The following is a 27733-nucleotide window of genomic DNA, read 5'->3' on the forward strand; positions in this document are numbered from 1 at the left end:
ATTGTGGTATTTTGAACAAACAAAAATATTACTGCACACTTCATTTCCCATCTATTCGTATTATGCTAAAACAGGCATCAAATAAAATTTAGGTTTGTGTCAAATAGTACAAAATGCCACTTAGTACTATTGGACTAAATAGGTCAGGTAACAAAAGGAGGCTCGACATTTTAGACTCTCATTTTAAGTGCTCTCAGCAACTTTGCCATTAAATTAACAGTTATGCAATGTTCATGGTTCCTGTGCTGCCGGTTGTTGAAAAAATGTTAAATAAATAATTTAATAAATAAATAAGTCATAAAAATGGTTATTTGTCATAATAAAAAAAAAATGCAGATGCAGCAGCAGCACGACACAGCGGCGGCAGTCAACCCTCTCATGCAGCCCACCACCACAGCTTCAAAACACCCAAGGTGAAACCCTGGAGCGGAATAGGAAAACACAGCACTAGAATAGCTGTTAACATTACAGTCACATTTCAACAGCAATATCAGACTAGGTGAGCCTATTTGCTGAAGAAAAATAAAATGATCAAACTTAAACCGACAGCTCCCACGTCTGTATTTGAGTGACGGAAAGTTGGCAGAGGTCATTGCAGGCTTTATTTGGAGATGTGTAGCGAAGCCTGCTTTTTTTATTAAACACCTCTGTGAAGTGGCGGACGTATATACGGGGCGGGTCCTCTAGCTAGGTCAGAGAGGGTATCATGTCCATGAGGACGAAGGGTTTTCCATCGTAGTGTCATGAAAATAAGGTACTTCAAAAGCGAGCGTTTGAGCACCTCTTCTCCCAAAAGTGGAGCAAAGTGAGGGAGGTGATAGATTTTTCTCACATTTGGTGCTCATAAACAGGCTCTAAGGTCACAAAACTGTTAAAACACCATTTAAAAGTGTATTTTGCATAACAGGGCACCTTTAATAATGTTAAACTAGTACTTAAAACATTGCAAGTATAGTTAATGAAGATTTTATGGTGTCTGGAACAATAGAATTCGCTTTACATTATCCCCTATGTAGAAAAATTATTTAGAAATTACAACAACTTGAAAGTCATCACGTTGTGTTCTACTTTGGAGGTTCCACAGTACAGTATTATGATGATTTGCAATGTGTATCAATGCAATGAAGGGGATATATGGTGTACCTGCACATAAAAGGGGGACACGAGGAGGACTTGAAGCTGACTGGACCTAACTCAGGACAGTGTTTTTGTTTTTTCTTGCACAAAGCATGCAGTTTTTCATCATCCACGAGTGGTGATAATAAAAACGCCCCTCAAAAACACGCCAGAATAATAGCATGACTGTGCTTTTCTCCAGCCTCCTCCTCTTCCTCGGACAGCATTGAAAACGTCGCTAAATAAGATGAAGGACACCCCGCCCCCCACCCCCACCCGCGTCCCTCCTCCTCACCTGGCATCTCGTCTTCAAAATCCATGTCGTCCTGTGCCTCGTCTTCATTGCTCAGCGACCCCGGCATCTTTATCTCATCGCCCTCCCTCCTCCTCCTCCTCCTCCCCCTCCAAAAAAGCCCCCTTTCGGGCTGACAATGGTGAAAGTTAACCCTCCACACGCCGCAGCAGCAGCAGCCGAGCTCCTTTCTTCACGAATCCGCAGCGGCTGTGAAACGACAAGAAAATAAAAATGTTGATGATGCTGCACATTGGAAGTCGTCACTGTGTGATGATGTCTATCCAGGGCTCCCAGTCTGACAAATAAGACAAAAAATGGAGCACACATGCCCAGATTGTGACGTCTGGTCTGTTGCCATGACGATGCATCCCATAATTTCAGACACAACTAGTTAGTCATGCACGCCTGGTTACCACTTGTACTAGTAGTGTGCAGACACGCCCGCACGCACACACACACACACAGGCAAGGACACAAACAAAAACACGCCACGTGCCACTGGATGAAGCTTTCCCGCCAGACGACCGCATAATTGACAGGGAAACTTCTTTGCTGCAACCCCCTCCCACACACACACACACACACACACACACACAAGCGTATTGCCCTGCAAGCAATGAAGGCTAATAGACGCATATGTATGCTTAAATACAATACACTAACATTTTGTATCGTTGTTTTTCCAAAGCCACCACACAGCCAAAGTCCAAGGAGTCAGGCTGCCTGGTTGTCATGGTTACCACAGCGTCAACACACTCACACATACAGAGCTCAGGAGAACCCATGTCACTCAAAAAATTTCACATTTTACGAATAACCAAGAAAAATGTGAATTAAAATAGAATATTAATCAGGGTACAAAAAAATACATAGATACTGTATTCCAAAAAAACTCAAACATAAAAAAATATCAAATTTATTTTTGAACGAGTGCATTGTAACTTGCATTTCCGCTGGCAAAAAAAATAAAATAAAAATAAAAATAAGTACAAATATAAAAAAAATCACAGATTTTTATTTGCACCAAACTGGATATAATTTTTTTTGAAGCATGATTTGTAATTTCCTTTGCAACTTGCATGTGCACTTGCAAAAATTGTTTTTATAGGTAACATGAAAGTATATATATATATATATATATATATGTCACTTTAAATGCAAATATTTCTTCTTTTTTTAAGATCAATGAGTGTTTTGAAGACTTTTTAAGGAATGCATTGTAACTTCTATTAGCCCTTCCAAAAAGCAGGAACAAGAAAATAAATATTCCAAAATGTCACTTTTATGTGCTTCTTTCCTTACCATTTTCCCCCTCACATTTTTCCTTCACATCTATTTTTAAAAGGTTATGTTCATTTTGGATGGACACTGTCAACGAGGTATACATTTAACAATATGTTTATTTTGGTGATTGTCCTGGGAGCTGTTGATGTACAAACAAAATGACATCGCAAACTACTCACTTACGAGAAATATGATGTTTCCTTGTGAATGATATCCTCCAGTGAAATTTAAAAAGACAATGTTACTTTTCAGTCTTTGGATGCTTAATTGAACATGGAGTCTGCTTCAATCTTCCTCCTCATCTTCATCCTGGTTGATCTGGAAGTAGCGCAGCTCGTAGCTTTCCTTGCTGTTGAAACCAGTCCCTGAGGTTGTTTTTCTTCAGATACTTCATAGTGAGATACTTGAGGTAGCTGTGAGAGGCAGAGGTGTGTGTTGTAAACTCACTAGCGTAAACATGAGACACACAATGTGGCACAGAAAATAAAACAGAACACATATTAAGCAACATAAAAAAAAGTATACAATGTTGTTTAGCTGCAGTTTGGTGACCAGCAATCGGCCATCTTGTTTGCATGTGTTCCACAGTGGAAGAAGATGCACGCGTCTTCATAACATACACACGAATGGAGAGGCGACAGTGTGCAGGGACAACACGGGAGACAAATATAACGCCGAGCAATTTGGGAGGTCAGATTTTTTTGAGGAGGCATTTTTATGATGCAAATGTATTACTCTTTTGAATGGATATTGTTTTAAGAAGCCAAACTTTTTACTTAAATGACCCAGCAACTAAGCAGAATTACGTTCCTCCTCACGGAATACTGACCAGAACTGGACTCTCGGCACCAAATTGCGGGGGTAAGTCACTATTGATATAGTCCACTGCTGATGGGAATGTCGTACAACTTCATGTCAAAAAATCCAAACTATGCCCTTAAGTGAGTACTTTCATTTTGTTGCTTTTTTCAAACTTTTTTGGGGGTCATGAGCACTTTAAGCCCCGAGAGGTTGTCATAGAGTCACCGGTGGTCTACTGACCTCTGTGCAGGCATCGTGCATTCAGTCCCTACTCAGTGACAGTGTGAATGTGTGTGTAAATGTTTTTTATACATGACCTGTGATTGATTGGCAACCAGTCCAAGGTATAGTCTACCTTTCGCCCAAAGTCAGCTGTGATAGGTCTCTGGCAATCCAGAACAGGATAAGCGATGGAAAATGGCTGTCATAGAAACATGCAGTGTCTAGTCAGTAACAAATCCTTTAAGTGGTCGACTGCACTCACAAAACTGGCGGCGTCTATGATGCCATCCTCCACTGGGTGTGTGCAGTCCAGAGTGAACTTGAGGATCCTTCCTCCTCTTGCCTCCCGGCTTCTTCTGCCAGGACACATTTCAACATGAATACCAGCAAACAACTTAATATTATACTCATATTTACTCTGCTATGTGATGCTACTCTTAATAACCTAGGTAGGTCTGCCTTAACTAGCTAGCTAACGTTAGCAGTACATTATTATCATACAATAACAATAACATGTGATTTTGACAAGAGACAGCCAAAAACGAGTTGCAAAACTTCTCCAGGTCACATTGTTCATCTATCCCAGGTCGAGGAAAGCACAAATACACCGCGTGCGAAGTTAATTTAATAGTCAAACTACTCAGGATTTGAGTCACGATTGGAGCCAAGGTTGGCGCGCGCAGCAAAAAGCAAGGAGGCGGGGCTGCGCAGGAAGTATCGTATCTGCGCGAGACGTCGAGTCCATCGATGTCTCTGCACTCGATTAAGCAACGTGTTACGCTAAAACGAAATCTATACTTGTACAGTACGGTATTAGCTTTAGTGTCATCCTGTTTGTGAGTGGTACATTCATTGATTTTCAAAGCTATTATCCAGGTAAGTTGTCAAATATATCAAGTTCATTGCCACTAACAATACATTAAGATTGAGAATGGTAAAACTGTATATTGTATCAAAAATAAACTTACAGACACTTGACCTGGATAAATATTTTACTATCTTAAATGTTCTAATATAGAAAGTGGACAAACAAGTTTGTTAGCTTAAAAAAATAACCCTATTTATCAAGTGTCGTGTATCATTTGTGAAACGTATGTCATTGTGTGGGTAATTCCTGCAATAAGACGTTTCAAGCTGTATCATTATATTTCTCTCTCTATATATTTTTTTAATCTCTGATGTACACAGTGTTTTTCATTGTGGTTATTGTTAAGGACTTTATAAATAAAGTTGCTATAGTATGGCATGGTGACATAAAAAAGCCATACAAAGCACTGCATAATTTTTTTTTTTTTTTTTACAAATGATGCCTTTTAAAAAAAAAAAAGAAAAAAGGACGCCATCTCCATTCAACATACACATGGAACTAATTTACATCACTCGGGTGGCAGTCGGTAAAAGACTCACTGCACACGTTAGTCAGCCTCAAAGACTGTTTGGGGATCGGTAGGTCCTGCTGTCATGGTTAGAAGTTAGTTAGCAAAGAAGTGAGTCTTATAGCCATAGTGGAATCAATCAAAGATGCTAATCGTTACATTGTCTGCTGTTTTAACGTTGAAGCATGGCGAAAGTCTATCTTGTGTGATAATAAAGTAAATATTTCTCAATGATAAATTACAGTGGCCGACAGGGGCAAACGCACAGCAACCTCCCAACGCTCCAAACACAGAAATAATCCAAAACCAAAAACACACAAACACCATAAAACATTAGCTACAGTTGCTGTATAATACTGTAAAATATTACGGCCAAGACATAAAGAAAAATGTACCTTGTCATTCCGCCTCTTCAAAAGTCAGCCAACTTTCTTCGGGGCATCCTCCTCACGCCTTTAAAGACAGACATCCCTCAGGTCTGCTTCTCCTAGTAGCCTGGCAAACTTCCGTTTTGTTCTGTAAACTTGCAGCATGCAGTTTTTTGGGGGCTTACGTGTGTTTTTGGTATTTGCAGCATTTTTTCTTTTGCATTTGTTTTTGATCTTGCAGCATTTTCCCATCGCACTGGTGTTTTTTGGGTCAGTCCTGTGTTGTTTCTGTGTGTTTGCCTGTATCAGCCACTGTAATAAATACTGGCCCATGACAGGCTGCATGTGTTGCTCTTGAGATGTCATTTCCACACTATTCTCCGCCCTCACCAGGACAACTGCATAGCCAATGTGCACTATCCAGTGGCCCTGTTGCACTTTGGCAGCACATGGGGGGTTGGCATGAGGTGTGTGCTGTCAGCTGCCTAGCAGAGGCAGCCCCTAGGCCTACTATTGAAGAGTTTCTGCATTGTTGTCATTCCTGCTGGGGGTCGCTGATAGCGGCACTGAAAGGTAAGACAGTGGCTCTCTTTGCTCTCAGTGTATGATACCGCTGCTTATACTGTGGCTCTGTTTTGTTGGACTTAGTGTTGTCCTTTGTGTTGTGTTTACGCTAACTATCCGTGGGTCACTTAATCACATGTCAAGGTAAGACCACGACTCCTTTAGTTTATTTTAATCCCTATGGGTGCTGTGTTATTTGATGCCTGCTACAGTGCAGTCGAGCAACTGTGACTCTATTAAACATGCCACATCTTCTTCATGATAGAACATTTAGGGGAAGAAAAAGTGTCACTCACTGCTGGTCCTCATTTCAGATGGCAGGAGGAATTCTCAGCAATTTGGACAGTCTGTGTAATGTGGACTGCGCTAACGTCCACCCCCTGGTGTGTCACCTGTGCCACGAGCAGTACCAGTCCCCTTGTCTGCTGGACTGCTACCACATCTTCTGTGCCCGCTGCTTACTGGGCCGGACCAATGACAGCCGACTCAGCTGCCCCCTCTGCGGGTAAGAGATAGCACATTGAGGGCGAATACAGTGCTGCAAAATGTGTACTTGTTCATCCTATGTTTAGCGGAAGCTCCAAATGCCCCATAAGTAGTACAATTTGGAGTTCAAACCATCATCATACGGCAGCAAATGTTGTGAGACTTAAGCTCAGTGAGGGTCATTCTAAAGGATGAAGTCTACTCAAGTGTCAAGTTGCTTTTTCTTTGACTTTTTTGTGATTCCGACACAGAAGCGTGCCAGTGACAGCAAGATGAAAAGTGCGATAACTGTCGAACCAGAAATGGAACTTACTGCAACAAACCAAAGGTCTGGCTTCTCAGTACAAAACAATTAATGAAACACACATGGTTTTATTAAATATTATAGTATTATTAAGTGTAAAAAGTAGTTAGCCCCCCACAATAACATCCATCCATCCATCCATCCATTTTCTATACAATAAAACTAAAACCCTTGATAACATGTACAGCAGTGGTCTCCTGTAACGTTTTTTCCTTGTGAGAGCTACTTTTACAAACTGAAAATGGCCAAGTGCTACTCATTTTTGTAACTTTTATGTTCATAGCTTATTTCAACACAAACAATCCGAATATGCTTGTTTTACCAGAGCATAAACAAATTGCTGGTATCCAAAACTCACATTTTGTATTTCAGAATGCATTTCTTTCTGTTCTGTTCTCACATTATTAACTGAAAACCTGAATGAAAAGCAGGCTTGCAGGCGCCTCATGTGGTCATGGGGGGTTATCTGGTGCCCACGCGCACCACATTGGTGACCCCAGATTTACAGTATACAGAAGTGGAGGAATGCTTGCTGACGACAAGTGGACTTCATTGATCCAACATGTTAAAATGTCATACATACAACTGTAAAAAGAAGATAATCGCTGAATATTCAATAATAATTTGTGTACTCACCATTAACTTTGATGAAGATGCAGAGTGCCTGGGGGAGGGTCCCTTCCCATTAAGACTAAACAGAGCTGTTTACATTCTGTTGTTTATTATTGCTTTAATCATATTGTACTGAGCAGCCAGGACAGAGAAGTGTAGGGTGTTTGTATCGCTACCCTACCACTACGCAAGTTTCATTCCAGGTTCTATGGTTGTCGTCACACTTTATCTAACTTTTGGAGCAAATTCTTTTAGATGTTCACAGTGCTGAAGTCTGAAATGGTGTTTTATTTGGGCTCTCTTAACTGTGTGTATTTTTAATATGATTATGAAGCACTTTGATACTTTCTTTGTCTGTGAAAGGTGCTATATAAATACATTTTACTTACTTACTTGTCTAGTGTATTCAGCACTGCTGTTGAATCTCAACAACAGTTAACAGCCCGAGGCCAAAGGTCAGGGATTGATGGGTGGACTTGGTGTTTGAATCACTCACCCCGTCTTCCTCAAATGTACATGGGCTGTCGTTTATTTGGACAATTTGAGAATGACCATGTTGTTTTTGGCAAGTGTTGGCTCTTTGTTTTGGTTTTCCATGCGCCGCCTCGTTGACTCAGTCAGGCCTGAATGACTGGAGCAGCTGCCAGGGGGTCATCCCAGTCTCAGATTTAGCCCTCAGTCCCTGTGAGTTCTGCCAAGTGTGGTCGCGCAGCAAACAAAGCGTAGTGGCATTTGGCACCATAGTCAGCAGCTTACAAGCAAATCAAAAGCAGTCACATGATAGCAATCCATGTCATCCCAATCCAGGAGTGATACGCAGTCTTACAGTGACCTTCAGCGCTAGTTTTAACACCCGTGTTTCCTGTGGAGGTGTCACACGGCTTGACCCTGCAGTGATTCCAGAGTCTTAGGCTTGGGAGGAGAAATCTGACAAAAACTGTAATGAGTTTGCCGTCAGCTTCTAAACTTGCCTGAAGAGTCCTTCCATATGTCCACAGCAGTGTATTGTTACTTAACTGCACGTTAAACCATACATTGTGTTGACAAGGATATTACCACTTACTTATCCCCCCCCCAAGAAGTCAGTGTTTTGAAAGAACTGGTATCTACAGTATATGGACTCTGCTGGGACTGAAATGATCATGTCCAATTTCAGTTATCTCGAGACCTTTATTTCAAAATAGCTCTTGCACTTTCATGTCAACATATTTCTTAAACATAGTAGCCTTTGTTGTTTAATTGTCCATATTGCCTCAAATCCATCAAAAGGCTCTGAATTGACTAAATAATATGAAGACAAACATGGCTCTGTTGTCTAAATAAAATAACATACTACACTTTCTGCCAGTAATTGTTTTTTTTAAAATAGATCCACTTTCAAGTCTGACTGCTGTTCATCATTTAAATGGTAGTTACAAATGCAGAAAATATAAAACATTAGACAGAATTCCTGGAGATGGCAGAGCGCCCTCTTGTGAGATATCGCAGCACTGCATCCACAATTCCCAAGTATTCTCTGCAATAACTAAGTGCTTAGTTTGCATGTACAATTTGTTTCCACTGATAAACAACTTAGAACTTCTTGCCATGATTAAAACATAGTGAAGACATAACCGGTGCTGAAATCAAAAAGTCCAAAAAACAAGATGCACTAAAACAACACTAGCTTGGAGGCAAAGCTTTCTTGTCTTTGAGAACCTGTTTACTCCTTAACTCATTTTGGAATTTCATGTTAGGTGGACAACAAAGGTGGTTCTTGTTTCAGTTGTCCTCCAGGTAGCCTTCCGTTTTCATGTCGTTCAGACCCAGGTCTTCGTTTTGCTCAAAGGAGCGCATGTATGTCTCAACGGTCATCTCTGGATCTGCCTCAGGGGCGTAAACGTTCTCCAGATAGCTGTTCCCAGCCGGGTCATCCAGGATGATGTGGACCTTCATCTCCCCGGCAATGATCTTGTCAATCTTCTCACCAAATTCCTTGAGTTTCTGCATGCGCTCAGAGTCGCCGCTATCCCCGCACACAAACGGGTTTTTGGCAACGACGAGGTCTTTGATGTCAGTCAGCAGGCCCTCTAGGGTGGTGAACTTGCCACACAATGCCGCCATGCCCAGCTCAAAGTCCAGCTCTGGGATGAGGACGGAGCAAGTCTCAGACTTGAGTAGATCTCGGGTCATGTCCGAAGAGCCGCTGATGTGCAGGGAAATCTTGGTGCCCTTCTCCTCGGTGGCACCACCTGACTTGACCTCGTTAGTACGATGTCCACAGCTGTCACAGTTAGTAGCCATGATGATAGCCTCCTTGAAGTGAGGGATCTGGACCAGCTTCATGTTGGTTGAGGCTGGGGCGTTGCACTCGGGACAGTTGGTGTTGAACACCAAAACCTCACTCCTCATAGTGTCCAGGTCGTTATCAAGTGGTTCCTCGTCCTCTGGGTCGTCGTCCGCCCTCAAACCCAGCTGCTTCTCCTGCTGGATGGTCCGCCTGAACCAGGACACTGTTAGGGCCTCGTCTTTAAGGGGGGCTACCGGGTTCTCCACAAAACTGTTGCCTGATGGATCCTCAATGACCACAGTAAATTCCTTATCCACATCTTTGAGCTTTTTCAGTTTCTGGATGAAGGCTTCTATTTTCCCAGCCACCTCTGGGTCGGCTGCCCGTCTGGCCGCTTGGTCCTGCTCCAACCCTGCCACGGCTCGGTCCAAAAGGCCCTCAACGGTGGACAGGGAGCCTTTCTGTGTGAAGGGAGGGATCTCAAAATCCAGCTCTGGTATCTTGGTGGTCGCGCTGTCCATTTTAACCACCTCCCTATCCAAGTCATGTTTACTTCGGACTTGAAGCGTGTAGCAGACGCCTTGCTCCTGAATGCGTCCAGCAGACTGAATCTCTGTGTTGGACCAGCTGCATTTGTCGCAGCTAAACGAGCTGACGATGACCTCCTTGAAGAAGGGGATTTTAGTGAGAAGCAAGCGTGTCGTTCCGTTCTGGTAGCAGTTCATGCACAAGCTCTCCATCTCGGTGGGCTGCCAGTCTTCGTCGTCGGCGCTCAAGTCTTTGAAGACGCTTTTTCCTCGCACATGATCCTGAGCAATGGCAGACATATTCTCGCCTAGACAATATTTCACTATTGGTAGAATTTTTTAAATGTAGTGCTGCCCTTCGTTCTAGCGTGACCTGTGAGAAGTTTCTAGATAACACAAGGTCCACACATGCTAACACTGACGTCAGCACGACGGCTTCCGCATTTTCTTCCTCGACGTCTAGACTGGTGACACTATTGCGGCCCCTGCAGGCTTTCCGGAGCACTGCAACAGATGATTCTGTGTTGTCTTGCTTTCCCAATATCGTTTGTGGTTACTAATATACTGTAAACCTGCGTGTATTTTTGTCTTATTTTCGTCATTTTCTTCATTTTTGTTTGTCAGTACTAATCATTTCAGTTATGGATTGACTTTAATAACAACAGAAATACAAGTTTTATTCTATTCTTGAGTGTTTTAAAACACTCAAATGCAATAGCATTTGAAATAGGCTGTGCCGCTTGTCCCTTACAGAGGATAAAACTGCATTGTTTGATTTACATTTTTTTTGCATTTTACATATATATGATTTGTTTGGATTTTCATGAAAGATATACAGTATATTGCTTCTCAGCATTTTGGACATGTTTTATTACATTAAAAAAAAGTGTGTAATGTTAATCATTTCTCCTCCCGCAGATACCTGTCCATCATAAAGGGAAACAATGGCCTCCCGCCAGAGGACCGTCTGCTCAAGTTCCTGGTGGACAACAACGCAGACACAGACGAGCCGGTGCAGTGTGCCAATTGTGACCAAGAGAGCAACAAAAAGGTTTTGACACTCTTACACTACATTTTCTTTTTGCTTAGTCATCCATAGCTTTGTGTTGTTACAAATGCTTTCTTCTTGCACAGGACACAGGTGTGATGTTCTACTGTAACACCTGTAACCAGCCTCTGTGCTGCGCTTGCAGGGAGCTCACGCACAAGGCCCGAATGTTCTCCCACCATGACATCGTCTCGCTGGCCAAACGTACTAAAGCCAAACACAGGAAGTGCGGTGAGTGACCCCCAAAGTGTACACCAGCATATTTTAGGTCATATTGCTGAAGGGGTACTTCAGGTATTTTAGTTGGTCTTTGTTTAATGTAGGCCAGAGGAAGTCATATCAGGAGGCCTTAAAAAGTAATGTAAATATTATTTCCATTTGGTCAATGCACTTTAATTAACTCTTTATTTCAATACTACCCTCAGCGCTTCACGAGGAGCCATACATCCTCTTTTCCACTGAGAACAAGTCCATGCTTTGCATCAAGTGCTTCCGAGACATGCAAGTGTGAGTGAATGTGCCGTGCAACACCTATTTTTGACCGTCCATCATTTTTCTCCTTGTGACATCAGCTGCGGCACGTGTGGACTGTGTGTGTGACTTCAAAACTGACTTATTTGAAAATATGCTGTTAAATGTTAAGCATCAGCTGGCAGCACTAATACTAACACAAGCTTATGATGATACTTATTTACTAATATGACATTGATGCTACACTGATACACATTATTTGTTAACCTCAAAACTAAAATGACATGTTTGATATGAAGAAGGTACACTAGTTGTACAGGTAGACGAGGAGTGGAGAACCGACGTATACTCTACTGTTTGATGGAAATGAGTGGCAATTCCATATCACTCCTCTATGATTAAAAAAAAAAACTTCACAAGCTCCTGTAAATAGTGGAAGTGTGAAATAAAACTCAAGAAAATGTATTAAAATTGAGTTAATAAAACGTCCTCTTCTCAACCTTTTCAAGTTCAGACAGTCTAAATCACTAAGGAAATTGACAATGTGTGTGCGCGTGTGTGTCTGTGTGCGCTCCACAGAGAGAGTCGCACTCACTGCATTGATATTGAGACGGCCTACGTGCAAGGATGCGAGATGTTGGACCAGGCTGTGCTGGTAAGAGAGTCTTTCCCGTGTACAACTGCGCTACATTACACTGAGAGCTGTTTCTAATATACTGACCCTCTCATGCAGCTCAATGAAATAGCCATAATACAGCTGTGTTGCCAAAAGCATACAGTCATTGAGCGTCTTCTCTCTGTGTGCAGGTGGTGAAGGAGCTGCAAACGTCCACTCGGGAAGCGATCTTTCTGCTGAGGTCCATGATAGGAGAAGTGTGTTTGAATGTGGAGGAGGAGGAGAGCGCCATTTGCTCTCTGTTCAACAGTCTGCAGGTCAAAGCGTGACTATTATTTATAAACATAAAACCATCAGTTTTAATAAATGGTACAATAGTTGTATATAGAAAAGAGGATCTGCTTGTTATCCAAGTTATTCATCAATTTGTTGGTGTGCTTGTTGGCTGTGAGCAGTGTACCCAATTCTATCCATGAAAAACAGTCAGAAGTACAGTAATAATAAATGTTTAGACGGTTGACACAACAGCAATAGCACTATAAAACCATTGGAGGTCACTGTTGATCTAACTGAAAAAGTTGAGCAAATCACAGGGAGCAGAATTGGGTGAATATTTCCTCACAGTTTCAAGAATTTATAACGCTCACAGCCTTTGCAAACAACACATGCTGTTTTTTCTTTCTTTTATTTTCACCCGACAGGAAAAATTGGCTGAGAGGAAGAAGATTCTGCTGAAAGCTGCTCAGAGGTGAAATTAAAACACACAGTTCAGAAGACATTAAGCAAATGTACAGTATTTACAGCAAATGTACTCCCCCTTCTTGCTTGTGCGTATTGTAGCTCTACTTAAAACCTCATCAAGATCCAAATGTGCAAAATGCAAATTCTAGCAATTTTTCAACTGGTCTTAAGATTTTGATCAGGAGTGTATGTACTGTATCAAAGTGCCCACATCCTTTTACTACTATTATAAAATGTCTCATTGCTTTTAATAGATAAATTCCCATTAAGAAATAACGTTTAATTTAATGTCACCAAAGCTTTTTCAGCCATTAGTCACAAGATGCTTCATTTTAATGAGCAATCAATATAATTCCATAAATTTTCAAAGAAAGATATGGCAGCGAGTGTCAGGTTTTTATTGAGCGAGTGGTCCGGTTGCATGGATCTTTAGTGAGATTGCCTGGAAGCGGTCCAGCGGCCTGCTTCCTGGAAGGGTGTTCCAGGCTATTTGAGTCGGAATTTGTGTGTCCGCTGCTGCTCCGCTGCCTGAGGGCTGCTACAGGAGAGCACTGACAGATTAGCTTGTGGAAATAATAATGGACTTTGCTGTTGGGGTCAGCAGCAGCTCCTCAGCCAAACCCATCCTTGCCCTCTATGCTGTCCCTATCACCATCGTTTGCGTTTGTGTTTGCAGCCAGCATGAGGAGAAGGAGAAAGCATTAAAGGAGCAGCTCTCGCACCTCACATCACTCCTGCCAACACTCCAGGTAGTCAACACCTTGCATAATGGAAATTGAAATAGAAAAACTCACAGTAGATGCTTGCTCATGCACGAGGGTGAGTAAAGTAAAGTAGATATGACTTACATTTAATGACGTCCTTTCTCCCGCCAGTTATTATTGATAACCACCACCTTGCTCAATAAAAAAAACCCCTGACTGGAAATAATCTATAAAGCCAGGAAAGTAATGCAGTGTTGTGGTATGAGGTGATGATGAATAAGTACAGCACACTCGCATTAAAAATTTTACTTTTATGCTAGTAATAATGTGATTTTTTTTTCAAGCTAATCTTTGTTATGGACTCTATGTTGTTACTCTGCAAACCACAATCTCTCCACTTGCACTCTATTGTGTGTCATTTTAGTGGCTGTTTGTTTATATTGCGGGATTCATTAGCCCTTCATTCCTATGTGAGGACATCGTCTATACTCACCCATTATCCAACTATGTTCCTTTTTTGTCTATTTTATTTGTCAATGCTATGTCTGATCACTACTACACGTATTTCTAACTCTTCATTCTTGAGAGTTCATCGTCAGTACTCACTATTATCCAATTATGTTCTGTCTATTATCATACTTATTATTTATTATGATTGTCGTATGAAGTAGTTACGGTGACAAGAACGATGACTACTATTTTACCACATTATTACATGACCTTACTATTTTCCTATGTACTAGCAAAGAGTGCATTTGGAATACAGGAGGTGAGCAAATGTATTGCAATTGATGTAAAACGGATGGGGTGTAGAATTAAATAAGCTTTGCTTCTGCCTACTGCTTTTGGACATGTGGAACTGTGAATTGTAACATGTGATGTATTCCATTGTAACGTGTATGCGTGTTCAAATAAATTAAACCATAACCATAACATTACACTGCTATGACATCACTATACACAGTTATTCTGTCTACACACAAGCACCTTGGTGTATTAAGAAAATGCAGGTTTATCTTTTTCTTTTGTTTTTACAGGTTCACCTGGTCACCTGCTCTGCCTTCCTCAGCTCAGCCAACATGTTTGAGTTTTTGGACATGGGCTACGTGAGTGATTTGCATTTCAAAACTGTGTGAATTGTTATACAACTTCAATTTGGCCTGCTCCAGGAGATGAGACTCTGGATTCCTTGAACTGATTGTTGTCTTAAAATAGAGTAAGTCCATCTGTATGAAGATGTCCTTGCTTCCACAGCAACTGATGGAGCGACTGAAGAGGATTGTCAAGCTTCCTCATCGCCTCAGACCAGTGCAAAGTAGCAAAGTGAGTGATATTCCAGAGTTATCAAGAAATCTGGTTCATTTCTTTTAATAGTTAAAACAAAGCAGATCAGTGTGTCTCTTCAGTGTTTTTTCACAAATCACTGTTATTGAATTAGGTTTTTGCTTTGGCTGTAATGCTGATTTATCACCTGCGTATTGGTACTGACTGATCCAAACACTTTTTAATTGATTTTTTTTGTTGAAGTTGAATCAACACAGCCAATATTAAGCACATACAGTATCTGGTTCTCATTGTTTACTGTTTACAGCAAACGAAGTGGCTGGTCACGTTAACAGCTTTTTGAGTTGAACCAAGCTGAAACTAATATGAGTTTATTAATATTAAGTTGTACAATACTTAATTTTAGTTGGTCTATAATTTTATATTGAGTTCATTATACTCAAATGTCCTATAATCTACAACAGGGGTCTTGAACTCACACCCCACAGGCCAATTGCAGCCAACATGGCAATATTTTGTAGCCCCCCCACTTGTCGTCAAAGTTTATTGTTAGTCCCACAAGAGATGGCTCTTTAATAGGGCAAGAAATAGCCAACACTGAACCCGCAGTGAGATTGTCGCACAGTGAAATGAACAGGGGAGTCACGAGACAAAACACTGACTGCAATCACTGCGCACATACAAAAATGACAGCACAACATGTAACAGATAAGTAAGCACCTTTCCACATTTTCTTGTCCCATAGTACATGAGGACATAAGCCAATCTAGGTGACCACTAATTGCATTCCTCCATCTTCCATCAGATTAACACAGACTACCGCAGCGAGTTTGCCCGTTGTCTGGAGCCATTGCTGCTGATTGGACAGCGCTGCGCCCCTTCTGTCACCGGCTCCTCCAGCATCGTCACAAGGTGAGGTCATTTGCGACGTATCATCTGTGCAGAACTTTTGTTTTCCATGTATCGCCACGGTGTTGGCGCGTTCAGACAATTCCGAGAAGACAAACGAGCCGGAATAAAGATTTCACACTTTGTGAAGCATCCCAACTCGAAATCCCCCAAATGGTTTACAATTACACTGAGCGAGGCGGCGTGAGGGCGATGTTTGTGGTCTGATGACAGGCGGCGCCGTGCTGAGTCCAGCTATGGCAGTTATTCTCTGTGTTTACACAGTCGCTGGCATCAATCCATTCTGTTCTAGGCCTGATCACAACCACACAATGGCAGTGTTTGGTAGGGTCTCATAGAGGTCAAGGATTTACTTTTTTACATGTTGTGTGTTTTATTTTCCTTCCTGTGTCCTCCTCCGTACACATACACAATGCAGCAGCTGTAATTCTAGCCCACTGACAGCTTGCTCCACAGCTTGTTCAACCCTCAACATGCACGGAGGCTGTGGATCGGATGCAGGCTGGCCTGCACTATTTTTATCATAATTTCATAGAACCCTCCAGAATTAATCTGGAAGTTAGCACGTAGGGGCAGCTTTGTTCCAAGCTGCTGATGTCACCGGACGAGTGAGGTATTTAAGCAGGCCTGTCGCTGTGGATGATGACCCATGCAGGTGTGGGCATAGGCGTGGGACTTGCTTTGGGAGTACTTATTGTTTCTTCCGTGCAAACATTTCCATTCATCTTAAAGCAACTGAGTGCAAGGTGAGTTATTTTATTGAACACGTTGTGCATGTTTATCACTCCACTCAATTTTTGGGCGCATGTTCTGAGTGGTGTCAAGTGCTGATGTGACGTGATGACAGAATTCAACAGAATAGTATTATTATTATTACTACTATGACTAGAGACAACTGAACGACAAATCTATTTAGCCATCTTTTCCACCAAAGTGGCCCAATCTTTTATGGTGTGCATAGTTTGAAATTTCAATTTTCAAAAGTTGTGAAAGATATCAAATTAGCACTTTTGATCACCCACTGGAATGGTACAGTACCTGAAGGTCCATGGATGGGTCGCAGTACAGTGAAGCTTCTGAGGTGGAATCTCCTTGGAGGTCATACAATTCAGAGTTGTATTCAGATCTCACCAAGATTTCACCAACAATATTTTGAACATTTTCCTTTAATTTAATACAAAAGTGCTGTTATGCAAGACATTCTCTATACTGTGCGAGACCTCATTTCAGTGAGTGTCGATGGATTAATTCTGCATGCTTTTTCTTTGTTTTTTTTCCAATGGGAGGAAAAGTCTGTTATTAATAGTCAGTGTACTCACAAAAAGTTAGGGATATTTGGCTTTCCAGTGAAATTTCAGGATGAACTTAAATGCAGTACAGTGAAACCTCGGTTTGCCGTTAATCCAGAAGGTCCAGACAAAAACCTAAACATACAAAAACCAAATACATTTTTTCCATAAGAAATCATGTAAATCCAATCAACCCGATCTAGACACCCAAAAATATTAACACAAAACACATTTTATTGTAAATAATTATAGATTTACATGCATAAAACAAACCAAATGTATATGTATGCCAAATGAAATGTATAAATGAACATTTAACATCACTTTTACCTTTATTCAATGCTAGCAAACACATATGAGTGGATGGAGGAGGGGAGGGGACAGAAGAGCCACATGAACGCAGTTTCACTTTCAGTCCGTGACAACTTTAAACTTTAAAAGAGTGGACGGTTAGAGTTGTATACTTGCTCACTTGAACTTTCTTGTAAACTTCAGCAGTAGGTACAATCATCATTACACAGACTGGCCCGGCTCACTTGCTGTTATGTGTCTCCGTTAAACTATTCCCCCTGCAACCTGTGTTAACGAGGAACTTTTACACGACAATCCTATTGTAACAGACGCTACCCTCATATTGTGCTCTGACTTCTTTCTTGAATTTAAACGTGGTTCTCACGTTCCTTCTTTGTTTTAGCCGTCCTAAATTAAATAAGCACAGATTCCTCTAACACTCAGAAATACGCAGTGCGCTCGAATGCCTCATCAGCACACAGTGCAGTGCTTGAAGGGAGGGAGGAAGGAGACAGATAGAGTTTTTAATTGTTCTGTGTGCGTTCTATGAACAAATAGACACACAATAAAGCTGATTAAAGGATTTGTCCCAACTCTAAAAGAACCACTATCCATTCTTCAGAGAATCAGTCACCTATGCATGGATGCTTTGTTGGGCGCTCGACAGTTTGCTAGGCGAACTGTTTGGCCGTACTATTACAGAGGCAGTGTACCAAAACTGAAACATATTTTTGGCAATAATTTTTGTCCAAAACCAAATCCTGCAAAAACGGGGGGTACGAAAATCAAGGTTCCATTGTATAACCTTGACAGGTGAATTTAATTTGACCGTCTCTCAACATCTGAATGTACATGTCCAATGTACATGTCCAATTGTTTACTATTTCAGTACATTTCAGTTCACCATTTCAGCTGAATTTTTATATATTGTATGCCTTTCTGCATTCCAGAAGACTATTTCACCTTAGGAATCCAATTTTCACGATCATAACCCTTGTAATTACTGCTCAGATAATGTTTCTGGTAACTTCTTAGCATAGTGTGTTGCCATGTAAGTGTAAAAAGAAGTCGTAAAAGTGCCTGGTAAAGTAGGAATGAAGCATGAGCTGTTGCCAAGCCATGTAGTCTTGTATCGCCGGAGTGGCCCGTTGTGTATGTTGTGTTACTGCAATGTACAAGTGAGAAACAAAGCAGCCGTTGATATTCTCCTCACCTCAGGCTGCAGTCGCCTCTGTCCATGTCTTGCCGCTCCCTGTCTCTCAGTGAGATGCCGCTCGGCTCTGTTTTCGGGCGGAGGCCCACGTCTCACCGCAACATCTGCACCAAGGTCCTCCTGGCTGAGGGGCGGGAGACGCCTTTCACCAAGCACTGTAACAACTACGAGAACAGCTACAGGGTGAGTACACTGTCAACGCATGACGAGCAGGAAAATGCAGATGCAGGTTTGATGCATGCTTCATCCTTTGTCATCAAATTGAATGTAAAAATAATAATCAATAATCTACCTTTCAAGACACACAAAGACGCTTTATAAAACATCCTATACAACTAACAAACAATATAAAAATAGCTCACTGCATATTTCATTTGATAGAAAAAAAAGTTTAAACTCTAGTGTATGTTTACTACGTGTACTTCTACAGTTTTTGTGGCAGGAGCCTTGGACTTCACAATGGCATTTTGGATCCTGTGTTGCCCAGTACCTTGGAATTAAACCTTTTTTGAGCAACATTCCTCTTTTGCCTTATTGCTTACCTGCACTTGGGTCCGCCACGCCTTGTCCCCGCATCCCGAGCGGGATGCGATATTGGAATAAAAATGAGATAGCCGTTCATATCGCTATCGGCTTTTTTAGCAATAATGTGCCTCACACAGCAAAAGCTTGCTAACGCAATATGCAATTTGCAATAAAGGCACAGGTTATGCAAGGGTTGAGTAACATGTCTTCCTTTCATACTTCTAATATGTTTTGTTCATGCTGCGTTCATACGTGACGTGCTGAATGAGGCCAGTTTCTAGTTACAGTTCAGTTTTATACACATTGAAATTTGCAGCTTTCGATACCTTGTATTGCATATTGCAGTATTTGTCTTTTTTTGTACAACTAGTGTGTTTGTGAAACGCATCCATTGGCATCACAGTAATTGGTGCATAATGTGTTTATTCCATGAGATGCAATCAGACAGTTTGTGGGAAGAGCTAGTGCCTATATCGGTATCGGTTAATATCAGTTTCGGAAATGAAGTGCTGGACAATTTTGGTATATTGGATATTGGTAAGAAAGCCAATATCGATCATCTCTAGCAGGAACTCCGAGTATTTCAGAATGAATCACTGTGGTTCATTTGACTTCCTGGTGATCCGTTTTTTGGTCAGCATGTTTGAGTCTGTAGACAAAATAAAAACAGTTCTGTAAAGCCCTCGTCAAGAATTAAGCCTGCCCGACAATCAACAGATGCTGACAGCATTGTAGTTTTTGGAGAGGCTCTTTCATTCTGCAATCCTGTATGCATCCAGACTCTGCAGACAGAGATACAGAACCTGAAGGACCAGGTCCAGGAGCTGCACAGAGACCTCACCAAGCATCACTCCATCATCAACACGGACCAAATGGGTGAAATCTTGGACCGATCGCTGCACATCGACAGCCAGATAGCCTCCCAGTACTCCACAGTGGAAACCATGAGAGCCATGTTTGAAGAGGTGCCCTGGCATGCTCGCCTATTGGACTATCAGACACAAGCACATTCTTACGGTTTTCCTTTACAGATCTGGGACGAGACTTTTCAGAGGGTCACCAATGAGCAGGAGATCTATGAAGGTTTGTCTTCAAGGACTATTGCCAACACTTTGATTCCATTTAGGCAGACTGTTGTTCTCATCCACATTGCTATTTCTCTCGCAGCCCAGCTTCATGATCTGATGCAATTGAAGCAGGAGAACTCATACCTTACCACCATCGCCAGGCAGATCAGCCCTTACATCCTGTCCATTGCCAAGGTCAAAGAGAGACTGGAGCCCAGGTGATGGTTTGACTCGGTGCTCTTTGTTTAAGATGGCCATTTCTTCCAATAACTACATTATTGCACAATTGCAATCATATTACTGTGTACATACAGCACATGTCAAGCCCTGCCAAGTGTTATTGTCAACAACACAATACAGTATGGACAAAACCAACTGGAGTGAAAGTAACATGCCTCATAGCTCCTAGTACTGAACAAAAAGTTAAAAAATTAAAATTAAAGTAAAAAAAAAAAAAGGAAAGAAAAATAACCAGTTATTTTCTAGGTTCCAGGAGCCCAAAGAGCACCGTGACGACCGCACAGAAACAATGTTGAAGATTTACGAAGACAGCACAATGGCAACAGAGAGACAAGACAGGTATGCATGCATGCACAAGTTGTGGACAGTTTAGAGTTCTACACACACTTTTCTGGACAGTATTCAGGGTAGAAAAAGGAAAAAAAGGACTGACTGGACTGCATCATACTGAGAGCTGTTTTTTAACATTTTGACCCTCTCATGTACCTATATGAGGTAAAGAAGATATATGAAAAATGTGAATCAAATTGAATAGAATATCTTAGGAATAGAATGATGTAAGCCGTTCTGTTAGATGCATAGGATATACTAAAATATATGATTAAATAGAAATATTATAAATAGACAAATTTTTCCAACACAATGAGGTTAATAGAACTAATAAAGTAGATATTACAAATTATTATTTAAGATTAATTTGAAATGGTTAAATATGAAAATAAAAAGTATATACAGTATAACCAAGAATACCACTCGCTCTATATACAGTACATTTTCACACATCCTGAAATACTGTCACGTGTCAAGGGTTCTTGAAAGTCGCAATATAAATCTACGGTAATTAGTAGTAGTCGTAATAGTAGTAGTATAACTACCCGTCAAACATTTACACACCTGCTCTTTCAGTAGCGTTTGAGTGGTACTCTACATACATGTATTATATACGATATCATGCTATGTGTATGCAGGCTCAGACACTGTAAAGTCAAACCAAGTTTTATTTAATAATTTACTTAATTATGTTTGGAAGCACTTTTAATTGAAGCATGTTCAGATGCTTATACTGTACATCTGTCAAATGTCATCACATCTTGTAATTTGTTGCGTTTCTGTTGGAACTTAAACTCTTTGTAGCCATTATAAGGTCCTTAAGATTGGCTACAAATTGAACACTAATTAAGCCTTGGCGGAGGTCTGTGCTCGTTATATTTTTAAAGACAGAACCTGTCATGCGTGTTGTATTGGATGGATGCAGGTGTACCTAATGTTGTGGCCTATTGCACTGTCTTGTGTTCCACAGTGAGAAGCAGACATGCGTGACAGAACAAGACAGAGACAAGAACAACCATCCTGTCGTGCTGTAGCCCCGCCCGTGTAAAAAACTATGATCTGATTTCCCTGCCCCTCATGATGCCGATGGAAAGCCCAGATGCCTTGACGCTGTGTGACCTAGAACCTCTATGTGACTGAGCAGGGTGGCCAGTGGGGCAAGGGGGTGGGAAGCTGTCAGCGGCTCAGTGGGTGTGAAACCTTTGGGTGTCGGTGCTAAGTGGATGTGCAGACATGGAGGTCAGGCTGCTGTCAGGACTTCACATGGACCCACCGTGAAGAGTCGCCGCTCTTTAAGGCCCACGTGTTAATAATACGGAGGTTGTGGCGTCTTTCACACAGAGACGAGCCACCATTTATCCACCTGTGCTTTTTAAACGTCACACACCAAATCAGGATATTTCTATAAGACGATGACGTGACATCAACTCAACTAAAATACGACAGTGACAATTGCTTTCAACACAACAGGGTGGGTTAAGCGAGTGTCAGGTGTTAACCAGGCATTGACAGATAGTGTGCCGTCTACATTACAGCTGTTACTAACCCCAAAGCCGGTACTGTAGTTTGGATCGGATTCCAAAGTGAAATACAGTCGAACCTCTGTTTTCATCATTAATCCAGATTTCAAATGGTCAGACGAAAACCCAATTGTACAAAAACCCCATAAGAAATCATGTTAATATATTTACTTATATTATATTGAAATATTAACACAAACAATTGAAAAAAAAGGAACATCTAACATCACTTCACTTTTACCCAACACAGAGATGAATGGAGGGAGGGGGGGACGTAGCAGAAGAGAAACGCAGACGCCGCTTCATGCTAGTCCCTTATAAGCTCAACTTTAACGAGCGGACGGTTAAAGCTGTATACTTGCTCAAGTCAACTTTATGTAAACTTCAGCAGCAGGTACAATCATTATTACACACACTGGCCTGGCAGGGTCTCACTTAAACAGTTTCCCCTGGAATCTGTTTACTAGGAACCTCTCCATTACAAGCCTATTATAACAGATGCTATTTTTGTACACTGCTATGGTTTCTTTCTTGAATTCAATAGTGTGCCACTTGCAACTGTGTTTGGCGTCGTACTGGCTTATTTTGCAGCCGTACTCAATAACAAAGCACAGACTGACACTCAGAAATGCGCAGTGCGCTTCATCAGCACAGGTAACGCAGTGCTTATTAGGAAGAAAAAAGGAGACAGTTGTTCAATAAAGCACCCGCACCCATGATAAAGATGATGAAAGGAATCTGTCTATATAGTGTCCAAACTCCAAAAGTACCACTATCCGTTCTTCACAGGGACGGTGCTTTCTTTTAGCACTCGATTCCGCAGAATAACACGCGCAAACAGACTGGTTTGTTAGGTGCACTGAGAGGGTGTACAAAAAAAAAGACATTTTTGGCAATAATTTGTCAAATACTGGGTCATATACAAAAACTGATGTTTCATTGCAGATTTAATCTGTTCTAGGGTCAACCTGTTTTTCTTCGTAGAGGTTCCTACAGCCAGTCTACGTGCAAAAAATGCAAGAAATGCACAGAGGGCGCATGTGACGTGCTCATTTTCGAGCCATAGACTGGCCGCAGAGGTTCTTCGTCATGTCAAACAAACTCTTTTCAGGTTCCAAGACAAACTTACGCACTTCGTGTGTTGTCCATGCGGCCAAAGTGTGTCTTTCGTACGTTTTGCTGGTGTCAAGTTTGGGCAAAATGTCAGTTTTTTCGTACGTCGTACTTGTGGACTCCTATGTGGGTCATGCGCACCACACGTGCACCCCACACACGTAATTAGTGCAGTGGACGCCCGTTAAGATATTTCATACGTCCTCCGTGTGTGTCGAGATTTTACTCCTCCATGGTCATCACAACTACGTTCTCCACAACCCCCCCAAAAAATGGTGCGTCCGGTTGTGACCTAGGCTTTAGCATAAATCTAAGGGCAAAAACCAGACCACGTTTTCCTCCTAATCGCCACACTTGTTTCGTTTTTTTTTTTTTGTTGGACTGTTGAGCCGTAAGTTTCTCGAAATTTTGGATTCTTCAACCGCTGCAGCACTCTAGAAGCGCTTTTTGTCTACTTTGTTGGCTTTTGTTTTTTGTGTTCTTCGGCATGTACATGGAAAGTATTGAATGTGTATGACGTGTGGAAAGCGTTGATTCTCTGTGGCTGGGGTCATGTATGTTGTATACGTAATTATCCTAAGCGTGATCGTATGTCTCATCATTGGATGACAACAAGCAGGTACAGCTTCACTCATATCTAAAAAAAATACTGGCTTAACAAAAAAAATAATGCAGTTTTTATATTCTGCACTCTATACAGTCTATTGTAATCGCACCGGGGAGAGAGGACAATGTCGTTTTGATGCTGTGCCTTGGATACATGACTCTTGAAATAAATCATAGCCACCGACAACGTCTAGTATAATTACGTATGAGAACAGATGCTCCGCCTTATTTTACAGCGTACGTCTGCTTTAACCAATGAATGCAAAAAATCTATTCCAAATTACACAAGTTAATGTCACTAGTGTCATTATTTTGTCAGTTTTGGACACAAGTCGAATCTAAAGACATTTTTATCCTGAAACAATGTATTTAATTAAGTGGCGATAATAGAAGTCGTTTTGCAAGGGAATAAAAAGGTCCAGTTTTTAATAACCCTAAACAATTTGCATTTGGACAAACATTAAAAATGGATTTGAATGTATACATTCATATATTAAAAAAACAGGTAGCTTTAACTGTAGCGGGTGCACTGCACTTGTGTCAAGACAACGTGAGCTCCAGTCACCTTCATATCTCACCCAAGATATTTGAAATTTACTTCTCAGGGAGGAAAAAAAACAGTGTTTTTGTAGAACAACAATGCGGTCCTGACTGATGGAAGGAATAGCTTATTTACATTTCATTGATGTGAGCTAAAGTTGGGAAAAAATGGAGTCCTAGTTTGGCCTCAGGCAAGCGCCGTGCTCCGCAGAGAAGGTCCGAGGTGTGCATTCATTAAAAATACATTTGTGACAGCCTGGTAACAAATGACTGTGCCTGCTCCCTGCTCCTGCACCTCCCCGAGGTCGTTCATCATCGCAGGCCAACAATCCGCCTGCTCGCTCTTCATTATTCCCCCACCTGAAGTCTGACTGGGAAGGTTATTCCAAGTTATTTTTGTCGGCCACGGCACATTCGGAGGGTTGTTGTTTTTTTGTGAGAATAGCACATAAGACTTTTGGAGACGAAGCAGCCACACTGCAAGCTCTAATCACGTAATTGAGCATTAAAGATGGAGGAGAGTTAAAATGAAAGTTTAATGATCTTCATGGGGGAATTTGGGTCACTGAGGAAATAGAAGATTCACATTTAAAAAAGGATACAATTAGCGTAAATAGAGCAGATTTAGAGGGGGGGAAACACATATGGTTTTATAATGAGGATGAGAGGACCTGCACTTTATTTTTTAATCACTTTGAAATGTATTTTTTAGCTGAATTGTATTAGCATGCTTTCATGTGATTTAATGTATCTCCATTCTTTATTATACCACGTTATTTTGTTGCAGCCTCAAGCAGACAGTTTGGTTGGTGCCTGCGGCCTGCAATCCAATTTGGAATCCATTTTGATGCCATCATCACCAGTGATGCATGAGGCTGCAGTTTGAAAAGGTCAAGGGTCGATGGCGTTTACCCCCTTCCTTTATAGACCCTGCTGATGTGCAGTTCGCTCCAGACGGGAGGTGAAGGTCGGGTCAGATGATGTTTATTAGACCAGATATGATTCTCTCACTTCATCAGAGTCATGTAGGTCAAGTCAATATCTTCTTTTATCGTTAGTCACCGCCCTCGTGCCGTTCATAAAAGTAAGTCAAGGATGTTATTTTGACCCCAAGCGACCTCTAAAGCCACCCCACTGAGGGGCTTTTTGGTTCATATTTTGAGTGTCTCTTTACTTTAGCAGGTAAAGCTACGTTTTTGTCAGCAAAACCGAACGTTTAAATACCATCTTAATGTGTGCGCAACTTGTGCGCTGAACTGATACTTTTGTACTTTTTGTACAACCCGCAACACAATGTAGAAACGGGTGTATTTACTATTTAGTCATTGGGGCACTCCGCTTCCTTTATGTAATTTCGGCCACTTTTTTTCCCTGCTTTTGAAATCTTAGTTATCTGTCAGCTTAAGTTGCTAGTTACATAGCCATGGTTTTATCGAAAATCTCGAGGGATTTTTATGACCTATCCAGTGAATCATCTAATCGCTTGTACTGTAATTGATAAGAACATTAAGTGACATTTAATGTAGTTTACCGCTTTATACACACGTTTGTGGTGAAAATCGTCACTCTCAGCTTCATCTACTGCGTTCTCCTCGGCTGACGCCGAGTAGCGGCGCTGCTGTCCTTGTGTCTACGTTTGCTGTGACTGAAAAAGGTGGACGCCTTCGGTAGTTTTTATAAAAACCGTTTTCCACTTGGCTTCTCCTCTTCTCCGTTCCACTGGGGTAACTTCGCTAACGGCTTTGTTTCGCTCCATTCTTCCGGAATCCATCTGTAACATGGAATAGTCCATTGCATAAAGCAGTTTAAACGCTTATGAAAGATTGCGCAATTTGATGTAATTTTAAGCGCATGAAGACTAAAACAGTAATACGTACTTTAAAAATTGAAGATAGATTTTCATGAGATGTTTGGGGGGCCCCCAAATCGCCTGTGTTTGCCTAATGGTAAGCCTGCCCCTGTGTAGAAATAAAATTAAACCAAAAAATTGGAAAAATAGAGCAAAAAGCCAGAATGTGAAGCCAAAAAGCTGAAATGTTGCTACTAATAACTAATAATAACACAAAGCTTTGTCTTGAAATAGATGCACACATTGTCTGTTCTGCTATGATAGCATATAGCGCCACCCCAGGATTCAAAGACATAGCGCAGGTGCGATCAATAAAGTCTTTTCATCCAGGGAAAAAAGAGGGACGCTCTCACAAACACGTCAGTCACAAAATACAAAAATCCAAGAATGTAAAGGCTGGTTATAGAGCCCAGCTAGACGCTCACCAAAACGCAATAAGCAAGCAGGGCGGGGAAAGTCCACGGCAAATGCAGCAAATCCACACGAGTCCCAACTGAACTAAATAGCAGCCTGATTAGCAATCACCAACAGGTGCTCCTGCCAGCCGTGACCAGCAGTAGCAAAGTCGCTGCACATGACCCCGAAACAGGAAACAGAAAACCAAATTAAGAGCACCAAACCGTAAACAATGTAAAAACAGAGAGAAAACGAAATTTAAGTCATGTGGAACATGATAGATAACATTTTTGTAGCCTTTTTACAAAATAAAAAATAAAAAAAATCAAACAAAAGATGAAAAAGCATTAACAGACCCAAATACAGTAAGTACATACGTACATGTATTGTTATCGGTAAAGATGTACAGTCAAATAAGAAGACAATTAGGCCACATGGGGGTGATTGATGGTCAATGCCAACATGTGTCCTACTCACTGAAAAAGATCATTCAAACAAAGCCAGTGGTTGCCCAGTACTTGTACACAGTACATTATGAAATATAAATGCAATCAATAGTCATGCAATTGTTCATCATTCTCTGTCACTCTAACCAGTGCTGCGCATTATGAAATAAATGCAACACAAATTGTTTAAAAACACTAATGTGTCCCTGAATGCCTCACATCTCTCGTTTCAAATTTCCTCCCCTTCCTGGATTTATTGCACCCGGCCTCAATGGCCGCCAGCGTCCTTGACTCTCAGGACGTACCAAACC

The 27733-nt window shown here is 41.4% G+C and overlaps 3 protein-coding genes across 10 annotated transcripts in view; 1 reads left to right on the forward strand and 2 right to left on the reverse strand.

The window, feature by feature from the left end:
- Window positions 1-1942, reverse strand: part of chd5 (chromodomain helicase DNA binding protein 5) — a 33235-nt gene extending 31293 nt beyond the window's left edge. For 2 of the 3 annotated variants that reach the window (XM_054784053.1, XM_054784054.1), the window contains exon 1: window positions 1412-1575. In XM_054784053.1, the coding sequence (XP_054640028.1) occupies window positions 1412-1478 (67 nt within the window). In that variant the 5' untranslated portion in view covers window positions 1479-1575. Of the gene's footprint in view, window positions 1-1411 lie in introns of all 3 variants that reach the window. The other variant, XM_054784052.1, reaches the window with a different exon arrangement.
- Window positions 1943-2587: 645 nt separating this feature from the next.
- rpl22 (ribosomal protein L22) lies at window positions 2588-4526 on the reverse strand. Its single transcript, XM_054784061.1, has 4 exons — window positions 4220-4526; window positions 3981-4074; window positions 3852-3917; window positions 2588-3108 (listed from the first exon to the last, which is right to left on the reverse strand). Exons 1-4 carry the CDS (start codon window positions 4231-4233, stop codon window positions 2959-2961), a joined length of 324 nt encoding a protein of 107 aa, XP_054640036.1. The 5' UTR covers window positions 4234-4526; the 3' UTR covers window positions 2588-2958.
- On the forward strand, window positions 4480-27542 carry rnf207a (ring finger protein 207a). Of its 6 annotated transcripts, none has more exons than XM_054784055.1 (19): window positions 4480-4594; window positions 5856-6035; window positions 6341-6531; window positions 11143-11275; window positions 11359-11503; window positions 11698-11779; window positions 12323-12398; window positions 12551-12676; window positions 13061-13107; window positions 13777-13849; window positions 14842-14910; window positions 15059-15127; window positions 15894-16000; window positions 18796-18973; window positions 20095-20280; window positions 20347-20398; window positions 20483-20600; window positions 20869-20961; window positions 21923-27542. In XM_054784055.1, exons 3-19 carry the CDS (start codon window positions 6341-6343, stop codon window positions 21984-21986), a joined length of 1809 nt encoding a protein of 602 aa, XP_054640030.1. In that variant the 5' UTR covers window positions 4480-4594; window positions 5856-6035; the 3' UTR covers window positions 21987-27542. The 6 variants fall into 6 exon arrangements, with proteins under 6 accessions (XP_054640030.1, XP_054640033.1, XP_054640031.1 ...); XM_054784058.1 differs by having other exon boundaries at window positions 18841-18973; XM_054784056.1 differs by lacking the exon at window positions 4480-4594 and having other exon boundaries at window positions 5662-6035.
- The last annotated feature ends 191 nt before the right edge of the window (window positions 27543-27733 follow it).

The sequence above is a fragment of the Dunckerocampus dactyliophorus genome, chromosome 8 (assembly GCF_027744805.1).
Source record: "Dunckerocampus dactyliophorus isolate RoL2022-P2 chromosome 8, RoL_Ddac_1.1, whole genome shotgun sequence".
Lineage (NCBI taxonomy): Eukaryota > Metazoa > Chordata > Actinopteri > Syngnathiformes > Syngnathidae > Dunckerocampus > Dunckerocampus dactyliophorus.